Raw genomic sequence first — 18,806 nt, 5'->3', positions numbered from 1 at the left:
CATTGATGCCATCAAATCACAAAAACACGGCAGACAATCACAGAATATCTCATTCGCACAGACATATCGAAGAACGCTGGCAGGGAAGGCGTAACTGCACAGTCTCGCATTCGTCTCACACGGCAGACGCAGCACATGGCGCCGCAGGGACCAGTCGGACACATTAAAGAATCGAAGCCAACCGACCAATCAATGCCCTGCTGCTCCCAAACGCTCCCTGTGAGTGAGCACAGACCAGCGGTCATGGACTGTATCGCCCTGCAGCCAAAACTGGCTTTCGAGTAGTTAGTAACTGCTGCGGACTGAACCGCGTTCCCCCAGAATTCCTAAGTTGAAGCCCCAAGCCCCCCCTTGCCATGTAGGGACAAGCCAGGAGGCCAGGCCTTGTGAGAACCAACCCTGCCGGCGCCTCGGTCTCAGACGTCCAGCCTGCAGAGCCGTGAGACAATAACGTCTGTCATTTAAACGTCCGTCCAGTCTGCGGCATTTCATTACGGCTGCCAGAGCTGACCAAGAACTGTTTTGAACGAGTGAGTGCTCTTCTTGACAAACTAAACCCAAGCAGCAAAACGTTCCAGCACTCTTACCACACGGCGTTCTCCACAAAACACACTCGCCAAAATGTTCAGCTGGAACCTGAGCCGTTCAGACCAGCCTTCCCGTGGCAGGCTCCCGGGAGCAGTGCTGAACGGACTCCAGGGGGTGGGGCAGCCCACGAAACAACTGGCTGGACGTCTGCAACAGGTCAGTGTCTCACAGCCAGCGTCACACCTCCAGCGAAGGAACGCACACCGTGCAGCCCGTCACACAGCGAGATGTCACTCAGCCAGAAAAAAGAATTAAATACTGACACGCAACAACATGCATGAATCTTGAAAACACTATGCTGAACGAAAAGAGCCAGTCGCAATGAAACAAAACATCTTGTGTGACCCCACTCCTGTGGAGCAGCCAGCGCAGGTCTCTGCAGAGACGGAAAGCGGACTGTGGCCACGGCGGCACACGCCTGTGACCGCACGCAAAGCCGGGGGACAGCACTCTGCAAATCCGTGCATCCCACGGCACAGAAATGCTCTCCCAATGCAGCCGCTATGTTAAAGAACTTGGGTGTCTTGGAAAAGAGAAAAAGAGATGGGAAAAACTGGTCTAGGTTAAAGTAAGATATGACCGTTAAATGCACAATCCCTGATTAGACTCTACTAAAACTAAGGGGACCTGCATCTAGGCCACCGAGTACCAGAAAGTTAGAACCTGGCTGGTCTGGCCTGGCTGGGGGACTACTCTTGCTCTCCAAGACGCACGCTACAGCGTTTTGGGGTGAAGTATTACATGTGGGCCGGGCTTGCTCTGAAGTTCAGCAAAAAGACACAAGTAAAAAGAAAGGTATGGACACATGTTTGCCGCACAGCAAAATGTTGCTAGTTGTTGACTCTAGAGGGTCTGTATACATTACACATTGTATAGTCCTTTTCCTTTCCAGTAATATTTGAAAACTGTCATAACAAAGTTTTAACAGGTAGTCTCACCCGGGCTATCCGTGTGTTGGCTGGCGAAGTTGAGAATCTCTTGGCAGAAGTACGTCCGCTCCTCCTCGGTCAGGTGGTGGTCGCCGGCTAAGAGGCTGCTGGTCTGCAGGTAGCTGGAGGGGAGTCAAGGGGCCTGCGGAGAGGGCCTCACACCGGCCAGGTCTGCGCACCTCGGCTCCTTGGGGCCCCAGGGCTCTCTAAGTGTGGTCCCAAGGGCAGGCTTTTTATCTTTTTTTTTTTGTAACTATTAGGAACTCAAAAAGAGACCAAAAATGTGGACTAGGCATTTAGCTTATATTCGATGTGGTACCTATGCACAGGTTGGCTTTTTCTCTCCTAATTATTCGGTGTTTATTAAACATTCAATTGTGGGCATTGCTGCTGTTTAAACACAACACAATTTTCTTTCTCACAAAAATGCTGCACTTAAAGGATACTTCTCAATCTGTCCAAGGTGCTTCTGGCATTCGGCCAGCTGCTTCTGTGTGTGCGTGATGGGGAGCGCCCAGCCCTCAGCCAGGTAGTTCTTCAGTGCCCCTTGGAGGTAGCTCTCCGCCTTTTGTGGCGACTTCTTCCTCCTTGCAAGTCAACAAACAGAAGCTTTCGTCATGGCTCAAGGTGATCCACAAACTCAGTCATAATCTCCACAACGGCCTCCGCCCCCTGTGCCACCCCCGCGGTGACCTGTGTACCCTCGCAGACCGCCCTGCCCTGAGCACTGCAGTCTGAGAGCGGGCACCAGAGCGGGGGTGCCTCTCTGGACCTGAGAAACGGGCTCAGGGCACGACCCCGCACTGCCTGCACAGCGTCCTGTGCTCGTCAAAGAACTTCCACAGCTGAGTCTCACGAGAGGAAAGTGAGGGCACCGTTCCCTGTCTCAACCTGACGTGTAAGAATGCCAAGGGTGAGAAAGGGAAAGCATTTGTCCACAGGCGCACAGCTGGTCAGGGGGAAGCTACGAAATCCGGGCTCGGGGCCCCCTGCCCACTGCAGGCAGGGGAACACGGGAGCAGTCTGTGTTTCCACACGGCCCCGCCAGGAGGGCAGCTTAAGCCAGCAGCACTGAGCAGGTTTCCAAGATTTTCAGAGCGCTATGAAGAATTTAAATAGCAACACTTATCACCCGAGGGAAGATCTTCCCGATTTAAACCTTCAAGATGTTCGGGAGAAAACAAAGCACGACTGAAAGCACAATTAGCGAGAGCTTGCCAAAGCCCCCTCGACAACGTGGGTCCCCCGGTCCCCCCCAAACCCAGGGACAGGCTGACACTTAACAGGCATCCTCGGAAGACATTCCGTTTTTACTGCCCTACTCTGGAAGCAATGACATTTCTCATGATCACACACAAATCAAATAACTTTTAAACCTATCAAACTATATGTTTGTTTTTCTACACTTTGAGGGTCCTCTCCTGCCCTAACTCTTTTTAAAGAGGCCCAAACCTTCCATCCTTCCTCAGTCACTATCTCTAGCCATAGCTTCTCTCATTTCTCACATTCTAGAGCTGGGAGGGAGTCAAGAGACCATTCGTCACCCAGCCCCGGGAGACGGAGGCCAGTGGGTACCCGGCTAGCCTGCGGCCAAGCCGAAACAAGGACCCGGCTCTCTGACTAGCCACCGCAGGTCCTGGCCGGGAGGCACCGCTCACGGCAGCTGCAGACACGGCTGCTTGGCTCCCCAGAGAGCTCACTGCTGAGATACACTGGACAGAGGCTCAAGAGAGCCCAGTGCAGCCCCAACTGCTATCCGTCAGGCGTGTGGCTGAGCAGCTGCCGGAAGTGTAGCTGCAGAACCGGAAGTTCACCTGGATGACCTCTGAGTCCCCTCTGCTGTCACTTCACTCCGTTAAAATAAATCATTCCTCCTTGTCTCAGCTGCTAAAACTACCACAGACTTTAAGATATCATGTCAAACACACATTTCTTTTGGGAAGCCTTAAACATCTTTTCATTTATGATGTGCACTTCTCTCCCACGCTGTCAAAGAGCGGGACACTGCGGGCCCGGGCTTCTCCGCTTCGGCGGGCTCGTTCCACCGAACATGTGGGAACACGCTGTCCGAGCCTGCACTGTGAACCCGGCAGCAGGGCCGGGGTACGGCCGGGAGCGCTCCCGCGCTCGTGCACACTGCCACTCAGCCACCGCCACCTCCTCGCACAACACCACGCGGGCGGTCACTGTGCATCACCACGGACCTCCAGGCTTTCAGACCCGACCCCTGGGGGCATCCGGCATCAGCTAGAGGAAATGCTACAGCACACAGTACTTAGGAGTCCACATCCCAGCTTAGCTGCCATTAGATGTAGACTCTCCCACATTTCCTCGTCTTTCAATACATGTAATCGTAACACTGTATGTTACATGGAAGTTCACTGTGTTCATCTAATTAAATAAAACACAAAGATCAGTAACAGCTATTAAGAGTAACAAGCTGAAAATCTCTCCATTTGGTTTTCAGAAGAAATTTTAAAAAATGATGACAACTGGCTCACCGATCCTATATTTTTCATTCTATAAACTTATGCACGCTTCATATGAACTCCATGCATAATAAATCTTCCCTTAACACATGTGAAATGTTTGAAATTCAAAGAAAAGTCCAAAATCAGTTACATGTAAAACTCTGCCAGATCCTTTCCCACGAACTTGGCCGATCGTATCCTCCCGATGCTTGTGTACATTTCAATGGTGGCGTGGGACAGATCCTGGGGAAGGGTAAAAAAACAAACAAAAACACACAATTGTACTTCAATTTTAACGCTACACATATCTGACATTTATGTACCATTGCTAAAGCAAAAGACTTATCAATATAACGTTAACACTATCTTTTTTACTTTGCATCTACTTTTGTGTTGAGTTTTTATGCACAGTAATCTATACAAAGTCACTAACCTGTACATAAAATTATGAAGCATAATTAAAAAAATACGAGCTCAGCAAGCATAAAACTTTTAACTTGTCACAGTACTTTCTGCATGTAGGTAACATTTCTAGTATTTTTCTCAATTTTTGGATGACAGGGACAAACTATCAGAGGCTACCACCTTATGCTCTCGAGTGAGCCAGGACTCAGGTACGCAGCTGACTCCCCGAGTTCCTACCTAGCCTGCTTCCTAAAGTCCCGCATGTAGATCCTTTAGCCACTGTGGCTAAAATCAAGCACAATCACTCTGCTGCTCAAGTCCAAATTATTCTTTTGTCCGTGGAAAACTATTCATTGTCCTCTGTTACAATTTCTATTCTATTGAATGAGCAGTGCTATTTTGAACAAAACTATAACCATGTGAAGATGAGTTAATGCCTAAGTACGGCCCCATGAGTGATAATAAACATTTAATGAACAACAACTCTTCCAGGTGTTACCCACGACTTCCTAGGGGGCCAAAGAAACAGAAAAGGCAACGAGAAGGAGGTCCCACCCCCGGCTGGTGTGACTCAGTGGACTGAGTGCAGGTCTGTGGACTGAAAGGTCGCTGGTTGGATTCCCGGTCAGGGCACAGGCCTAGGTTGGGGGCCGGGTTTAGGGCGTGAGAGAGGCAACCAATCTATGCTTCCTTCACACACGTTTCTCTCTCTCTCATTCTCCCTCCTTTTCCCAGCTCATTTCCAACTCAAAAGGTCACACAGCAGAAAAACTCTTGTGGAGTGGGGTTTTCTGCTACAGACAGACAAACAGCATACAAAATACTTACTAAGTAGTGTTTTTCAAAAGCTTCTACTGATGACAATGCTTCTTTGAGTTTCTTGTAAGGACTCTGAGCTGTGTTGGCTTAAACAAAAAGAAGTAGGGGTCCTTATGCATCTTCATCATCTCCAGACACAGGAGTTCACCCGCCCCTCGCCTGTCGCAGGCAGACGGCTGCACCGGACACGTGCGGAGACCACACACAGCCACACAGACGGAATGCGTAGTCACCTGTATTCTCGTCCAATTAATAAAGCATGACACAGTCTAGACTCTTCATACAACACTTTATCTTTGACTGAGATTAGAGTTGTTACAAGAATGCACTACAAATCCTCCAACGAATCAAATTCCTGCCAAAGTGACCTGAGGTGGTCTCCGAGCACCACAGTGCGTCACAAACACCAAATGGCCTCCCTCTCAGGTGCACTTAAGTGAGGGGGCGTCCTCGCAGTCCCTCGGGTACGCCCGATTCAGCGACGGTTCTGCTGAGTCATAGGCATCACTCTCTCGCACCCAGAGGAACTAGCCATGTCCCTTTCAAAGCGCCTAGTTACCGAGGAGTAGCTTACGGAGGGAAGGACTTGTCTGGCCACATTGTTAGAGCACTGGGCCACCTGTCAATCCACGGGACACCGGTGCCTTCCAAGGCCACGTGGGCTGTAAAAAGTCATAAGCAGCTCTTGTGAGCCTGTGAGGAACTCAGGCACGGTTTTAAGGAGACTTCCAACGATTTCTTAAATGAGTTCTGACATTTCTGTGTCGCTAGCAGGTAGAATACCCCACGTGTGAGTCTAGCCGGCTAACAGTGACTGCAGTCCCCCAAACAGCGAGTTGCTACACTGTTAGACCCTGCACTCCACGTGCCACGTTACAGCCAACATGTCACGACTTCCCACCGAACTACCTGCGCAGGGACACCTCAGAAAGTACCTGTTTCGGGTCGCTCGGCTCCCAAACCTGCCAAAAGATCGACTGTCCTGTTGAGGTCTTCTGAGTCAGGTCCTTTCTCCGACACCAGTCCACACAGGTAGCCCAGGGCCTTTAGCTGTCGGAACAAATCCACCATTTCAATTAGTTTGCCTGAAGCCTCAGCTGAGAATTTATAAATTTAAATATAAAAATTAAAACCCAACTAAATTCTAGAAGACATTTAGCTTCCCCATCTAAACGACTCTTATCTGGACATAAAACTATACCTTACTGGGACCAGTGCAAACTCCCACCTTCCACACAGGAATTCTCAGCGCGGCTCTGAGGTTGGCAATCCTGGGCTGACGCCATTCACCTGCCCACGCGCTCCCAAGCTTTCCAACTCTCCCGCTCAATCTGCAGCCCCGTCGGCTGCCCGCAGGGGACCACGCTGCATTTCCACCTGCTTCACACCCGTCTTTGTAGACCAGCCCCCCCCCCAACAGCTGGCGGTGGCCACACCATCAGCACAAGCATAGCTAGTGCCTCCTCTGCGCTGAACGGAGCGATACGAGTAGCAGCCACTCGGTCCGAGGCTGTTATCAGACGCGGCCTAAAGCAACGAGAGCTGCCCGTGTGGTCACTAAGCGAACACCGCTCATCCAACAGCTTCCCGCGCGCGGCGCTGAGAGGCACCGCCCACTGCAATGCCCGCGGGTGCACACGGGGGCGGTCACCTTCTCGGTGGCGTAGCTCCACAAGCCCACGGTGTGGGCGATGTTCGAGTCCATCTGCGCGCGGTCGCAGCAGCCCTCTATCCTCTGCAGCACCTCCAGGCAGCTCAGGAACACCCAGCAGTCCAGGGCGCCGGGCGGCACGGAGACCTGGGGGCACAAGGGCGGGCGCGTGAGGGGGGCGCTCGGGGAAGCACCCGCACCCGCACGTTCTAGCCTGCCCCTTCAAGCAGGTGCCCAGCCTCACAGTGCTGTCACCTGCCAAACCACAGAATAGAAAAAGGGGACAATGACAACAATCACACCGGTTCACGTCCAAAGAGAAGGAATGATCTACGCCCAATACATGATTTGGACGATGTGAGGGAGCTGGCAGGACTATAGCTTTCAATAATGGGTTACTTTTAAGCTTGTGAAAAGAAGAAGCCTGTAAGAAAGGCCACTGTCATCACTTGTTAAGTTTGTGCGGCCCGGTCACGTCTCAGTTTGAAGGGCACGTGTAACAAAGAAAGGAAGCTAAGGCCTCCGATGACTGCTGGGTCCCATTTCAGAAAGACCACATTCAATGCCAGAAATCGAAGCACGCAATCGATAGTAGATGACACTTAGAAACGACCGTTAATGTTCTTAGGTGTGATTACGCCTCTGAAGATGAGCTCCTGTTGCTCAGAGACACACGCTGAAACATGTCCACACCAACGAGACGCATTCACCAGGGTGTGCCCGAAATCCAACTGAGGTTTCCCCACAGCGACACAGACGGCGTGAGAGACGGGGCCTGCTGTAGCTGGTCAGGGGCACCCAGAAGTCCACTCACTGTCCTCTCTACTGCTGTACCTGTCGGAGCTGCCCGTTAAAAAATAAGAAAGCAAATGGGATCCTACACAAGAGCATCTACCGTGCATGATCACTTATCGTGTAAACGGCACTTTCTCAGTTCTGCATCTCTGAGGTCAGGATGTGTCTCACTCAACGGCATCGCAACACTCACAGGCGGCAGTGCCGACTGCTTTCCTGGTGGCGCTAACGTTACGGGGTGTCGCACAGCTGGCACCCAGCTCAGGGGGGACGGTCATTGGCACCACTCGAAATGGGGACCTGCGAGGGGACTCCCCGTCAGCGGACGAGTGACGGGCCGCACAACGCAGACGAAGCTGACTGGTGTTAGAGGGACTCGCTCAGCACTCCCTCCCTGAGCACACGTGAAAGGACCAGGAGCCCCACTAAATGTTCCCAGGAAAGCTAAATTGTCTAGACTCTGAAAGATGAGATCAACCACTCAGAGCCTTTGAAAAGGAAAATCAGGATGGGAAACAATTACAGGATCGGAAGCTATACCTTCATAAAACGGTACCACTTTCTCACCCGGACAACGAACCACACCCAAAGGGATGCACAGGCGCGCCAGGCACATCTGGGGACCCCGGACAGAGCGCGCTCCTCCCTCCCCAGTCAAACCAGGGCGGGGTCTGACTGGGCTGGCCGCACCTCACGGGGCCTCCTGGTTCCACGGGGCCAGGCGACCTGGGTACTTTCGCCTCACAGGTACCAATCTGGTGCAGAGGCCGCTGGGCCTCAGGCACAGACTGGTTATTCGCCAGGGAAGATAAAAGACGGGCACTGAGCTGGGCTCTGCACAGCGCTTTAGGCTGAGTCTTGTGGCTCGGGGGACCCTGAGGAAGGAAACCCAGGGGTCGCAGCGGGGCACTCAGAGAGGGGAGCACCAGTCCCGGCAGGTACCCGCAGCCAGGGGCAGGCTGGCGGGTTTCCGGGACCAGGGTGCCCCCACCCCTGAGCCCTGGGTCGGCCTCCAGAGCCTGCAGGCGTGAAAGCAGCAGAGAGAGAGCGACGCGCCCACGGCGCACACATCTGTGCACGCGGGAAGAACCGAGAGTCACAAGCCGTGATGGGAACAGCGGGTCACTCTGTTTTCTGCGAAGAGCAGGTGCCACTCGGTAGGTCTGAAGACTGGCACGCGACAGACAGCACCGTCAGTCAGCAGGGGCGGTGTTTGCAGGGCTGAAAACAGACCTAGTGTCCACGGCCCAAGCTCCGACTTGCAGCCCGGAGGGGGCCAAGGCCAGCAGACGCCACTCGGACACAAACACCCTGACCGAGGTGCTCGGTCCGCTGTCCTGACTCGGGGTTGGCCTCACTCGCTGAAACCTGACGCCTCCCGCCAGTCCTGCCCGGTAGGAGTCACGTGCACCCTGGGGTCCCTGCACCCTGGGGTCCCTGCACCCTGGCACGCGCTGGCTCCTGCCACCAGGTCTGCTCAGTGACTGCAGGGCTCCAACTGCCCCTGTTGTCAGAGACTTTCACAGCTTCTCTCCTTTCCTATCACACCCCAGCTTAAATTTAAGTTTTCACTGAAAGACAAGGGCACACGAACTGGTGCGTCACATGGAGTCTTCCGACACCCGTGATCTATTCCTTCCCGGTGCCATTTCCCTCTTACGCTGCGGCTCACCCATGTGTGTCCCTCTGGGCTCCCAGCCGGACCCCAGCTACACAGCCCAGAGAGGCCAGCGGTCCTGTTTCTTCTCCACTCATTCAAAGGCCTGGCAGAGATGGGCTCCATGGCAGCCATGGTCACACAGGACTTTTGGAAATTTTAGGGAAACTTACTTAAAATGATTGCAGTAACACTTTTTCCATCACTTTGAAAACCAAGTTACAAAATACACAGGGCGAGGTATGTAAAGGGCACGAGCCCTAAGTTTAGAGCTCAGTGGAGACACGCCTGTCACTACCACTCAACTCAAGAACGAGACCACTTCCATTACCCTAGAAGGGTCCCTCGAGCCCCTCCCCAGTCCACAGCCACCCCCGCCCCTGACTCTGTCACCAGCAATGCCTTCGGCCGGACTGCTGACCTTTGTGCAAGGCCGAGCCACTCGGCAGGAGCTCCTGCGCCCGTGGTGTCTGTCACTCAGCGTGACATCTGCACAGCTCAGCCTGGCCGAGCGTGTCAGCGGCTCACTGCGCTTTACCGTGGGGCACCAGGTCCTTCCCCGACATGCCGTGGTTTCTTCGTCCACCCCCTGCTGACAGGCACTTGGGTTGTCTCCAGGGCTCAGCCACGGCAGACACAACCACTGAGACGCTGCCCACCCAGCCGAGCTCAGGCCCTGCTGTCTCATCTGAAACACGGGGGGGATGGGGGGGGGGGGGCTCCTGACAATTCACACCCTGACGGGAAGGATGCTGAGCCCTCTTCCAGACTCAGGGTAACCTCTTTCATGGAAAGCAGACTTGCTAGTTTTTTACTCTGTGTTTTTTAGTGTGTGGAAAGCCCCCGCCTTCCCAACACCGCCAAGGCTGTTTCACCACTCTCAAAGCCTAAAATTAAAAGCGTTCTTCTCTCTGTTCTGTTAAACCTGAACTATATATATATATGTTCATTATATATAATACATATAGTATATTATATATATATCCCAAACACTGAGAAACAGAGTCCTGCGGGAACCCTGACATGCCCCCCACCCCTGCCCCAGAGAATCCCAGCTGCAGCAGCCCCCGGCCGGGCTCCCTGCCAGTCAGCATCCCCTTCACACACCCTCACTGGCCAGATCCTCATGGCAGTTTTGGCTCAGCTTGAACTTCGCACACAAGGAACTAAACACGCATGCTCATGCCTGACTTCCTGAGCTCCACTGTACGTTGGTGGCACCTGCTCACTGCACGTTTGTCCATCTGCACTGCTGGCCGCCTTCCCTGACGGGAACAGACCGCAGCAGCCGTATCCCTGAAGAGGTGAACACTGGGGCTACTTCCAGGTGCCAGCAGTTACGAATAATGCTGCCACGAGCACTCGGCGCGTGCCTTTGGGTACACACACGATGTGTTTCTATCTACACCAGGGTTCTCGTGCTTAGCTCCATCAGAAGGTGCCAAACAATTTTCCAAAGTGACAGCACCAATCCGCTCCTCCTCAGCCAGCCCCGCCCAGTGTCCCCACCCTCTCTCTGCAGCTGTGGGGCCTTCCCCAGCTGTCCTAGGGCGGAGGAGAGGGCTTCACGGTGGCTTCCGTTTGCATTTCACTATGATTAACTGATGCACGTGCTTACTGACCACTTGGACACCTTTTCCTGTTTTCCTGCCCATCCGTCAGTGTTGTATACGTGACTCGAGGGAGTTCTTGTGTGCTGTGGCTAAGAGCCCTCCCTAAGCACACACTCTGCTGACACTCCCCCGCTCTGTGCGTGCCTTTCGCGCACTCGGCGGTCCCTACTGACGAACAGCAGTTCTGATCTCCGTGCAGTCTGGTTTATCACTCCCTTCCCTTACGGTTAGCTCCTTTGGTCCTATTTTAAAAATATTTGCTAACCTCAAGAAGACATTCTCCCCATTATTTTCCAGTTTTCTTGTTCACCTTTCATGGTTAGGTCAAATCTCTGACCTAACCTGTGCAATTAACTGTGTGTGGTGTGAGATCAGGACTCACTTGTACACGGATTCAGACGACTCCCAACCACCTACTCAGGGAACAAATCTTACTTGAATCCACGTATTTGAAACGCACCCCACTGCCGCCGCACTTCAGACCTTCATCCTTTCTTCCTGAGATTATGGCGGAAGTCTCCGAGTCTTCTCCCCGCCTCCTTCTAATCCTCCACTCCCCGCAGCCCTGCACCCCGCCAGGTCCCAGCACCTTTCAGGGCAGCCCCGCCTCAGCCCCCGCAGTGGCTCCCTCCCAGCTCCGGACTGAAGCCCACCTTCCAAAGGGCACGCCAGCACTTCCGGAACCTCCCTGCGGAGCCTGCTCCCAGCACCTCTGTTGCCTTCATTCACCTCCAAGCCCTGCCTCACCTCTTACCTCCTAATGGGACTAAGACCCCTTGTAGCTCCTTAAATACACCACCACCTTCTCCGCCTGAAATGCACTCTTGCACCTGCCGCCACAAGCCAGGTCTGCCTGGCGAATCCTTACTCAGCCTACTCGTCCCATTAAACGACAGCTCTGCAGGGTGGGGTCTGGTCTGTCTTGCTCTCTGCTGAAAACACAGTGCCCAGAACAAATGCTTGCCTGGTACAACACAGGTGCTCAGTGAGTATTTACTACTGAATGAATCTTTTAAAACCCAGCTCACACAAGACCACCTGCAGGACCACCCCCCGCCCCGGCACATGGCAGGCATAAACACTCACCAGGCTAACCTGCAGTGCCCACGCAGAGCCGCCTCTCCGCCCCGGCCCCGCCTGCACCTGAATGTGCTGCTCTCGCCGCCTGGCTCTGACACTGCGCTCTGACGACCCGCGTACGGCTGCTCAAGGCACTCGGGTGTGCGTTTCTTCCTGCTGTGTGTCCCGCACCCCCTGCCCCGTGCATACCACAGAGCCGAGCAGACAGTCACCAGTTTCTCGGAGGGTGCTCGGCAGCCTTTTTCTCCTTTCCTGGAGCCATCGACTCTTACTGGCTCCCCCTGAGCAACGCTCGCCCTTCAAGCTGACTCCTCCTCCTGTCCCCCCACCACTCTTCCAGCTCAACTCCCCAAGGCTCCAGGTTGCAACAGCCTCCATGTATCCACCGAGGAGCCCAGCCGGGTGCCTAGTGCACGGCAAGTTCTCAGAGACCCCGAGAGCCCCAGTCCGCAGCCACACCTCTGCTTCTTCCTCTGCTGGACCCCAACCTCGGGACACCGATCCCAGCCGGCCAGCTGAACGGCCCACCTTATCTGTTTTCTCCAGTTTAACCTGGAAGCTTCTACCACACTCAGCCCCTGCTCACAGTCTGGCCAACAGGCTGCAACGGCCTCTCGCGCACAGCTCTGGCCATCTCTAGACTGGGCGGCTCTTCCGGGACACCGAGGGGTCCTGACCCTTCCTGACGTGCGCTGTCTGTGAACACAACCACAACCCAGGCTGACGGAAGACAGTCAGCGCCAAGGCGGGCACACTAAGAAAAAGTGCTCTGGACGGTCACTGTAACACACACACAACGGCCCTCTAGGAAACACCTTCCTTACGTTGTTCTCACTTACCAGCTGGGTGCAGAGGGACCAACAGGCATTGCTAGTGTGACCGAAAGTGGGGCGATCTTTCCGGAAGGCGGCCTGACAGTTTATAATAAATGCTTTAAGCAAGTGCACCCTTGGACTGGCGTTTCCACTCAGATGACCACGGGGCACCACGAGCACGCACGCGAAGCCACGCGCTCTGCAGAGAGCCCCACGTGGCCCTGCTCAGAGTGGGCCGGCTGAACGGACAGCAGCAGAGGCTCCTCCGTCGACAGAGAGGCAGGGCCAGAAGCGGACCTCCTGCTGCGGGAATCGGCATGACGTTTCTTCTGCATATTTCTCTGTGTCTTCCAAACTTGTATAGAGAACACAATCAGTTTTTGGTGAGAAAATTTTTTAAATGTAGAAAAAAAGAAATACTCCGTAAAGAAGTCAGGTGAACCCACAGAGAGCTGGTGTAACTTTATGGATGTCACTCCTGGGTCCCGAACAGCTGTACAGAATAAGTACCGTTTCCACTTTTCCACGTGTCCAGTCGGGGAGCCGGCCCGAGGCTCTACATCAGCACCCTGGGCGGGGCTCCAGGCCGGACTGCAGAGGTGGGGCGTGTTCCCACGGCAGAGGGCCACCACGCTGCCCGCTTCTCCCACAGAAGGTGCTTTGAATCAGCTGAGAAATCAAAGGGAAGCTGATTTCCACGTATTTAAAACCTACGCCCTGGCCTTGCCGACCACAGAAGCAAACACACAGCATTTCCTCTACAGAGATGTCACAATCGGCAATGCCCAACAGTTGCGCTGCTTCGGCTCTGGGCTGTAAGAGGAATAACAAACAGCAGCCCAACCCCGCCAGCTGGCTGCGTCCCGGCCTCTGTCTCCCCAGCTCCGCCCACGGCCAGCGACGGCACCGTTCTGAGCGCCCCAGCCCCACGGGGCAGGGCCACAGCTCAACCCTGGCCTCTGGCCACTGACATGTGTGAAAAACAGGCCACCAGCAGGCCAGCCCAGACACAGGGAGACAAGTCTGATTTTGGGAGTAGAAGCAAGTGTATAAAATAAGTAAACAATTTTGAGTCTTTTGACCTGACTGTTTCCAGAAAATCTTAAAAGAAACTGTAAGAATAAACTTTTCAAGTTCGCCAACTGCAAAGTACAGGAACCACAACAATCCTCCCACCCTGCAGGAACAACCTTAGATGAGAAAGTCGGGGGCGTAAGCTCGTGCTTGAAGAGTCGCAAAGCCTCCACAGCCTCATGAGAATGCTAACACCTACGTGTGCACGGACCACTCTGCTGTCTGAAAGAACGTTCGAGAAGACACTGGCAAGGATGGCCATGCCAGGACAGAGGAAAGGCTGGCGACAGGCCAGACCCGTGCTGTGCTCCCTGCACACGTGTCACCTCAGGAGTCCTCACAGCCCATGGCAGGTACCGGCCACCCCCCTCTCGTGGCTGGACACGTGGAGCTCCAGGGGGTAGTAAAGGAGTGGGGGCCCAGCGGGAAGGGGTGCGGTGGGATCCAGATGCAGACAGTCTGGCTCTGGAGCGCACCCTTCTGTGTCCCTAAAACCCCCACGAGGGACACCCGACCACACTGCGGTCCCACTGTGGGTACAAGACAGGGGACACTCCTGGGGTGGAAAAGCGGCCCCCTGTGACACTCTGCAGGAGGACAGCATCCGTGTCTATGCGTACACACGGGGGAGGAGCGCCCCCTGAGGGCGGTGCAGGGCATCCCTGGGGCGGGCCGAGTCCCAGGAAATTTCACGGGCACAGCGTCCTCAAGAGGCCCAGGGACCTCGTGCACATGTTGAGTAATGGGGACACTGAGTGACAGCACAGTCATACAACAGCGTCTGGCTGTGTGTGGTGTGACAGCAGGGAACGGGGGTTGGGGCACCAGGGAGGAGAGAGGCTGGGAGAGCGGACAGCAGGTGGTGTGGCCTCACCTCGCACTCAGCACTCAGCTTTGGTCCGCTCTGCAAGAGGCACAGTGCAGAACCAGGGAAGTGCAAAGGGGTGCAATAAAGATGATTAGAAGTGGGGACAGCCCACTCAGAGAAAGATCAAGATGACGATGACCATTTTTTTGCCCAGCAAATAGCCAGCGACAAAACACCACGGTGAGGATGACGGGCAGCGACAACCCGAGGCATTGGGAGAGGCCCTAGGGCACGCGGGCAGCAGGGCGGAAGGGCCCGGAGACCCCAGTCACATCTGCAGACTCACCACCCATGACAGCGCTGCCGGGGACTCAGGGCCCGCACCACCCCCACGACCTGCGTGTTTCTTTCTTCGAGCGAACAGTAACAAGTGGGCTGCTGCCACTCGCGCCAGAGGTGCAGCAGGACCCAGCAGGACCCAGCAGGCGAGCGAGGCGAGCAGGACCCGCTGTGCACTGGGCAGGCTGACGAGGCGAGGGCGCTGCGGTGCAGTGGATGAGGGGGGCACCACGTGTCCCCCCGCAGCCCGCCTGCATGTCTGGACACGCCGCAACAGTAAGGGGTCCGTGGTGGGACAAAGACACAGGCGTGCGACACTCTACCGGATGTCTCGGGCCCCTACAGTCTCGGGTAATGCATCAGTGGGCCCCCTTGCCTTCCAGCTTCTGGAATGCCCGAAGCAGGCGGGAAGGCAGGGGGAGGTGGCAGTGGCTGCAGCGCCGGCTCCTCCCCCGGGGCGGCAGCCCCCACCAGAGCGCCCAGGCCTCGGGGCCGCCTGCCCTGCTGGCTCGGGCTCTGCTTCCTCTCCTCGCTACAGGCTGGCAGCCACACTGTGGCTCTAACTGGTCACCTTTCTAAGGCAAGAAAAAGGATTTAGGGAAGAGTCTTAAATCCTTGAGTGTGTGACAGGCTGGGCACAGCACTCCCGGGGCTGGCTCTGCACCCCCGCTGCGGTGTCCCAGGCCTGCCCCGAGACGCACGCACTGCCTCATTGCCCCCCGGGCTGTCCCCATCTGAAGTGCCGAGTGCGACCGGCCCAGACTCCAGCACGCGCCTCCTCCCCTCACCACCCCGACCCTGGAAACCAACGGGACAAAAATCACTATGTCAGCTCAACTCTCCGGGCCCCCATGAGGACACACAGCCTGCCTGGTTAATGGGTGGGGACCTCACGGCACCCCCAGGTCTGACCAGCAAGGTCGGAGCAGGCGGAGCAGGCGATCTCAATCGGCTTGATTGGAGGAAGCGGAAGAACGATTTCAAGGTGGAAAACGTTGCTTGATTATATGTTCAAGGCAAAAAACATTTCGACAAAATTTTTCAATTCTTGAATTTATGGCAACTGGGCTAGGCATTTCTCTTTAGAAATTAACTAAAATAATTTCTCATTTGGATAAAAACAAGTTTAAATCTCCTGAGATGACTTCAAACTAAGTGGTGAGCTGGGGCGCACAAAGTAAAAGTCTCTGTGTCAGGAAAGCCCACCCCCACAGCCCGGCTCCCACGGGCACACCACACTCCTGGGCCGCCCTAACCGGGCCCACGGGAGTGCCGGGCGGACAGCGGCGGAAGGGCCGCCAGGCTGGCTCAGACCACCTGAGCCCGGGCAGGAACGCTCCCGGGTCCGTCATCTAGCCACCGCAGGCCCGCTCACCCAGCTCTTCGCTGGGGCTGGCAGGCAGGTGGGGAGGGCGTCCGGAAACCCTCTGAAACGATGGAGCACGGCTGTACACGCACGTGTGCGTCTTCCTGGGGGAAGAGGTCTCTGAGTTAAATGGCAGGACCCCCCAACTGGGTTTCCTCACCGCAATGCTCTAAGTCCACAGACAGGAGAGAGTTCAGGGCCCCGTAAATTCATGTTTAAAGGCAGCACTCCACTGCAGATCAACAACGTTCCGCCTCCCCAGGCGGTTTCTTCCACACACATGTGCACGCACATACTCAGAACACACCTTCCCTTCGTCTTTGTGCTACTCATTAACATGGCACAGCTGGCTGAGTGTTGCATTGTCATCTGCATGTCCGTGTGCAACATGAACAGTTCTGAAATAAAGCAAGTATCCACCTGCAAACCCTGACTCTGCACGTCCCGTGGCCATCGGGGGGCAACCTGTGTCAGCAGAGACCCGCCTCCACAGCATGAGCCAAAGGCCCCAGAAGAAATGGGTCTGGGAGGCTTGCTCCGGCCAAACAGGAGCTCCGCCATGTTGAGAGCAGAAATTATTTTATGCTCCAGCAATTAACTAATTAATTAATTAATGTACAGAGTAACTATACAATTACACATAAAAAATCAGGGACGTTCAGAAGAGAGAACTCTTTCCGAAGCACAAACATTCAGTGCCTGGGGTCTGTGCTGGAACGGTCAAGGAAGGGGGAACGGGGAAAACGGACGACTCACTTCCAGGAGCTTCAGCTCCTGCACACAGCTGTGCAGCAGCTCCAGGGCGCGCTGAGCCACCTCCCACGGCCTCTGCAGGAAGAGGAGCAGGGTGCACTGGCGAGCAAACAGGTAACTGCGCAGATCTAACAGGGTAGCTTCTTGCCTCTGTATCAATTCACGCTTCTCCATATCTATGGGCTTTCGGAGGATCAATCCATTCCAGCTCTTCACCGGCTGGCAGAAAAAAGTCAGCCAGTTGGCACCATCTAAACAAACACACAGCATGAGAGGCTGACTACACATCCCTCCACCTCCCTGGGCCTCTCGAGGGGCTGCGGGGCTCCGGCACCGACGGGCAGCTCACCACCCAGGTACTCCCTAGGCGCCGGCCCGCCCCCTTCCGGCTGGCATGGAACCAGTCTTGGGAGGCGGAGACAGGGTCATCACCACAAGCGCCTCACTCCGGATCTGTGGATCTGTCTCGGGACAATGAGCACAGGGTAATGTGACCTCGGCGCAGGCACCGCTGCACCATGCCACAGGGTGGAGGACAGGCGGGGAAGCGGTCGGAGGCCGGCGGGCTGGGGGCCAGGGACCCTGGGACTCTGGGGTCCTCAGCTCCCAGGGAAGGCGTGAGGCCTAGGCTGGGGGTCTTCTGTGGCTGGAGGGCAGCCTGCTCCCGTGGGTCTTTCTGTCTCCACTCCTGACCTCACCCAACTGTCTCCAACTCCGCCATGCCGACTACCTGAGTCCTGCCCCAGAGAAAAGGACGGCGGGCAGAGGAGGGCTGGACAGCAGGAAGCAGAGGGGGAAATTCTTGCTTATCATGAATTTCCAACCATGCTCTCAATTTAAACTTATCACCCCAAGACTCAAATAGGATCTTAAAATGAACATAAGAATCTACAATAACAAGTCATTCAATCTTCATGGAAAAAAATCTTAATCTGTTTTGCTCACTCCAAAACAGAGGTGTTGTGACGACTTCCTGGTACATCCATGTCGGTGGGTGACTGGGCGGTGGCACCTGACGTCCCTGCGTACCTGAAGTGCCAGCCACAGCCCACGGCACCGCTTACCGACTCCGGCCTGCCCTCAGACCCGCCGGAGCGCGCGCGACATGCGGTGGCCTGCCAGGCCCTCGGAGTCCCGCCCTTCCCAGGATTCTCCTGGCTCACGCCCACCTCCCCTTCAGGCTTCTGTGCTAATGCCACCTGCTCGGAGAGCCTCGCCTGACCGTCCTGTCTAAAACTGAACACACTGCCACCACCCCCCTCCCCCTCCCCCTCCCCGTGGTCTTTCCCGCAGCCTGCACTCCTGACCGCCCGACTCCAAGTAAACACGCATCTTTCTGTGCCCGACTTCGGGCCGGCCCCACTGCCCTGAGGGCAGCGCCTGGTGCGTGGTGGGTGCCCAGCCGGCGTCTACAATACGCAGGAGCAAAAATGAACAATCTTATCGGTCGGCTGCAAAACTTGGACCAGGCTTACTTTTGGATTTCAAATGGTCCCAGGTTCATTTTAAAACTGGGAGAACCAAGAAATTATATAAAATATAATGTAAGAAATTTAAAAGATATATACATGTAGAATATATGTAAAACGTAAGAAATGTACTACCTCCTAATTTTTTTTTATTTCATTAGTGAAAACTTGGCT

The 18,806-nt window shown here is 55.0% G+C and overlaps 1 protein-coding gene across 3 annotated transcripts in view; it reads right to left on the bottom strand.

Moving 5' to 3' along the window:
• TRAPPC10 (trafficking protein particle complex 10) overlaps positions 1-18,806 on the bottom strand; it is an 85,110-nt gene that overhangs the window by 24,033 nt on the left and 42,271 nt on the right. For 2 of the 3 annotated variants that reach the window (XM_028505001.2, XM_036017486.1), the window contains 7 exons: positions 17,167-17,414; positions 6,864-7,010; positions 6,148-6,262; positions 5,222-5,298; positions 4,140-4,231; positions 1,964-2,104; positions 1,527-1,639 (listed from right to left, as the gene is read on the bottom strand). In XM_028505001.2, coding sequence (XP_028360802.1) covers positions 1,527-1,639; positions 1,964-2,104; positions 4,140-4,231; positions 5,222-5,298; positions 6,148-6,262; positions 6,864-7,010; positions 17,167-17,414 — 933 coding nt within the window. The remainder of the gene's footprint in view (positions 1-1,526; positions 1,640-1,963; positions 2,105-4,139; positions 4,232-5,221; positions 5,299-6,147; positions 6,263-6,863; positions 7,011-17,166; positions 17,415-18,806) is intronic. The other variant, XM_036017487.1, reaches the window with a different exon arrangement.

The sequence above is a fragment of the Phyllostomus discolor genome, chromosome 2 (genome assembly GCF_004126475.2).
Source record: "Phyllostomus discolor isolate MPI-MPIP mPhyDis1 chromosome 2, mPhyDis1.pri.v3, whole genome shotgun sequence".
Lineage (NCBI taxonomy): Eukaryota > Metazoa > Chordata > Mammalia > Chiroptera > Phyllostomidae > Phyllostomus > Phyllostomus discolor.
The sequence above is the reverse complement of the archived record's forward strand: the minus strand, read 5'-3'. Positions and strand labels throughout refer to the sequence as shown.